Raw genomic sequence first — 4,524 nt, forward strand, 5'->3', positions numbered from 1 at the left:
GTTGTAAGAAATAATACAGAGAGATCAGGTACACTTTACTGTTTCCTCCAATGGTAGCATTTTGCATAACAATGATAGTATGCTCTGATCTTATTCAGATTTCACTGCTTTTACGCAGGTGATTTGTGTGTGCATGCATGTGTGTGTATGTGTGTGTGTCTCTGGGATTTAAAGCCATTTGAAAGCTTTTTCTTTGTCTGGTTCGGCCACAAGTCCAACACACAATAAAGCTCACTTTTTCTTTCATTTTGCCTCTCATTTTATGGATTTTTATTATTTTATTAATATTATTATGTAATAATTATGTAATATTATTAGTAATATTAATAATAACATTAATTATATTAATGTTTATTTATTTTTGAGAGAGAGCGTGAGTGGGGGAGGGGCAGAGAGAGAGGGAGACACAGAATCCGAAGCAGGCTCCAGGCTCTGAGCTGTTAACAGAGAGCCTGCCAAGGGGCTCGACCTCATGAGCCATGATATTGTGACCTGAGCTGAAATTGGAGGCCCAACCACCTGAGCCACCCAGGTGCCCCTCATTTTATGGATTTTTAGATAATCATTTTGATTTGACATTGAATAAAAACAATGTAAAAATATTTAAATTTGTACATGAAGTGTAAGATAAAATGCAGGACACTTTCATAAGCTTTCTTTTCTGCTTCTCCACCCTCTTTACATTCTTCATTTAAAATTTTCTACTTGGTTGAAAAAATATAGCATACTTTGCACACTGTTCTGAACTATGCCTTTTTCCCTTAAGAATATATCCTGGAGAAAACTCCATAGAATCAGTTCTGCTTTTTATTTTATTTTTTTTAATTTTTAAAAGTGTTTTTATTACTGGGGTCCCTGGGTGGCTCAGTCGGTTAGGCGTCTGACTTTGGCTCGGGTCATGATCTCACAGTTTGTGAGTTCAAGCCCCATGTCCGGCTCTGTGTTGACGGTTCAGAGCCTGGAGCCTACTTCAGAGTCTGTGTCTTCCTCTCTCTCTCTCTGCCCGTCCCCTGCTCCCGCGCTCTCTTTCTCTTAAAAAATAAATAAACATTAAAAAAAAATTAAGGGTTTTTATTATTTGTTTTTGAGGGAGAGAGAGAGAGCTAGAGAGACAGAGACAGAGAGAGAGTGGGGGATGGGGCAGAGAGAGAGAGAGACACAGACTCCTAAGTAGGCTCCAGGCTCTGAGCTGTCAGCACAGAGCCCAACGCGGGGGGGGGGGGGGGGGGGGGGGGGGGGGGGGGGCGCTCGAACTCACAGTGAGAGCATGACCTCAGCGGAAGTTGCTCAAAAGGCTGAGCCACCCAGGTGCCCCTCAGTTCTGCTTTGATGCATGCATATATTCCTAAAAACCACTAAGATATACAGAATCTAAAATAAAATCAGAGAGCTTATTGGGACATTCAAAAATGTCATCGGTGTAAAAAAGAACATAGAAGCCTAGTAAATATAGCAACACTTGTACACATTTTAAATATTTAAGAAATACCACAAATACTGTAATAAATACCACACTGTACTTTAAAAAGCTGAAGTTTGCATGTGGAAGTCAGGTCACAAGGATTACGGCTTTTGAGTTATTGTGAAGTGGTGGGTGTGGGATGGGCAAAATGGGTGAAGGCACCTTAGTGGCTCAGGAGGTTACGTGCCTGACTTCCACTCGGGTCATGATCTCACGGTTCGTGAGTTCAAGCCCCATATCTGGCTCTGCACTGTCAGTGCTGAGCCTTCTTGGATTCTCTCTCTCCTCACCTCTCTCTATGCCCCTCCCCTGCTCTCTCTCTCTCAAAAATAAAGTTAAAAAAAAAAAGATGGGTGGAGTGCCTGGTTGGCTCAGTCGGTTGAGCTTCAAACTTCTGCTCAGGTCATGATCTCACGGTTTGTGGGTTTGAGCCCTGAGTCGGGCTCCATGTTGATATCTTAGAGCCTGGAGCCTGCTTGGTCATCTGTTTCCCTCTCTCTCTGCCCCTCTCCTGCTTGCACTCTCCCTCTCTCTCTCTTTCTCTCTCTCTCTCAAAAATAAATATTTTTAAAAAATTAACAAAAAAATAAAAATAAAATGGGTGAAGAGAAATCAAAGGAACAAACTTCCAGTTACAAAATAAGTCATGGGGAACTAATGTACAGCATGGTGACTACAGTTAATGATATTATATTGTACATTTGGAAGTTGCTAAGAAAGCAGATCTCATGAGTTCTCATCACAGAAAAATAATTCATAACTATGTATGGTGAGGGATGGTAGCTACACTCATTGTGATTATTTTGCAATACATACAAATATAAAATCATTTTACTGTACACCCAAAAGCAATATGATGTTGGGTAACAATTACACCTCATTTTAAAAACCACGTAAATAAAATCAGGCAGAAAGTTGGAGCACTGGACGTGGATGTACGAGGCTCTACTCCACAGTGAACTGAGGTGCCTGCTAGACGTTTGCATTGTGTCTTGGTGTCCATTTCTGCATTCCCACGTGGCTTGCTTCAACAGAGGGCAGTTTTCTGCATTCATCCTGTCTTTCTTGCAGGTGAAAAACACCTGTAAACAGACATAAAATTTCTTTATGCTCAAAAATTTCCCAATTTCTCCATCATGTTGGAATAAAGATTGAAACAATGCCGACTGGCTTACAATGCAAAGATCTCCTGGCCTCACCCCCATAGCTGTTGAGAACTGAGTGTCCTTGCCCTCATTCATGAACCCAGAAACTTATAGAGGGACGCTGAGGCTATTTCTTTCATTTATTTGTTCATTTGTGCTCACTCGGCAGAGTTTTCTTTCTCTTTCTATTTTAATGGATTTTATTTTTTCATTGAAATGTGTCTGACATATGACATTGTGCAAGTTAATGTGTGCAACATGTTAATTTGATACATTTGTATATTGTAATATGATTGCCACTGTAGTGGTAATGGGCACCTCTGTCGTGTTGCACCGTTATTCTCTCATTTTAGTCATTAGAATAATTAAGTTAGAATCTCTTAGCAAGTTTGATGATTACAAGAGGCTATTTCTAATCTAGTTCATCAGTTAATTGCATGCTGCTGCGCGCACACACACATACACACGAAGCATAAAATGTTAATACCCACTTAAAGTGAGAAATAAGTTTTAGGATAAGTGATGAAAAGTACTCTGCATAGTGTTGGCAAGGCATTTATTGCTACTGTTTTTGCTCTCATTCTTCTGACTTCAATTAAGATCCGTCCCTAGATATTGATGCAATGGGTGTTGGCACATTGGAACTGGGGATTATCTTCCTCACTCAGACTGCAGATGGGATCCTAGGAAATTCATCCCTCCTTGGTCTTTATACCTTCTCTTTGCTCGCTGGACACAAATTGAGACCCACAGACCTGATTTTCAACCAACTGGTCCTAGCCAACTCCATCATCCTTTTCTCCAAAGGGATCCCTCAAACAATGGTGGCTTTTGGATCCCAAAATTTCCTGGATGCTGCTGCATATAAACTTGTCTTTTATTATCACAGAGTGAGCACAGGGGTTTCCTCCAGCACTGTATGTCTCCTCAATGACTTCCAGGCTATTAAGCTGAACCCTAGTATGTGTAGGTGGGTGGAGCTCAAGATTAGATCCCCAAAGTTCCTTGGCTTCTGCTGTTTCCTCTGCTGGACCCTACATCTCTGGATAAATTCATTTATTCCTCTAATAGTAAACGGTCCATCCAATAACAAAAACCTTAGTGTGACAAGAAATGGATAAAGTTCCTGGAATGAGGTAGGGAGATTTAACGTATTATTTGCAGTCATATATTTTTATATGGGTTTGAGCTTCATGGTCTGGGTCAGTGGCTCCATGGTCTTTGTCCTGCTCAAGCACAAGCAGCAAGTCCAACACATTCACAGCAACAGCCTTTCCCCCAGATCTTCCCACGAGGCCAGAGCCACACACACCATCTTGGTCCTGGTGAGTTTCTTGGTTACCTTTTATTCGATCTATGCTATTTTAACTGTTTGGATGACTCTGGTTGCAAATCCAGGCCAGTGGATGGTGAACAGCACTGGGTTTGTCTCCTCGTGTTTTCCAGCGTTCAGCCCCTTTGTGCTCATGGTCAGTGACACTCGAGTCTCTCAATTCTGCTTTGTCTATAGGGCAAGGTGAATTGTTGTCCCAATCTGGCTTCAATGCTATGAGATTTCTAATGGGATTTAATCATTTATTTGCACATTTGTTAACCTTGGGGTGCCTGGGTGGCTCAGTCGGTTAAACGTACAACTTTGGCTCAAGTCATGATCTCACGGTCCGTGAGTTCGAGCCCCGCATTGGGCTCTGTGCTGACGCTCTGAGCCTGGAGCCTGCTTCTCAGATTCTGTGTCTCCTTCTCTCTCTGCCCCTCCCCTGCTTGAGCTCTGTCTCTCACTCTCTCTCAAAAAAAAAAAAAAAAAAAAAAAAACATTCAAAAATATATAAACATTTGTTAGCATTTTATTAACTATTGTGTGATAGACAATGTCATGGCAAACAAGGCCAGTAATAGGCCATGGTCTTATAATAGAGG

At 41.4% G+C, this 4,524-nt stretch overlaps 1 protein-coding gene across 1 annotated transcript; it reads left to right on the plus strand.

Annotated features, from left to right (window-relative positions):
- The first annotated feature begins 3,230 nt into the window (after positions 1 to 3,230).
- LOC132691291 (vomeronasal type-1 receptor 1-like) lies at positions 3,231 to 4,127 on the plus strand. Its single transcript, XM_060652725.1, is given in 1 exon segment — positions 3,231 to 4,127. A coding segment is annotated over 1 exon segment (897 nt).
- Positions 4,128 to 4,524: the final 397 nt, after the last annotated feature.

The sequence above is a fragment of the Panthera onca genome, chromosome E2 (assembly GCF_046562875.1).
Source record: "Panthera onca isolate mPanOnc1 chromosome E2, mPanOnc1 haplotype 2, whole genome shotgun sequence".
NCBI lineage: Eukaryota > Metazoa > Chordata > Mammalia > Carnivora > Felidae > Panthera > Panthera onca.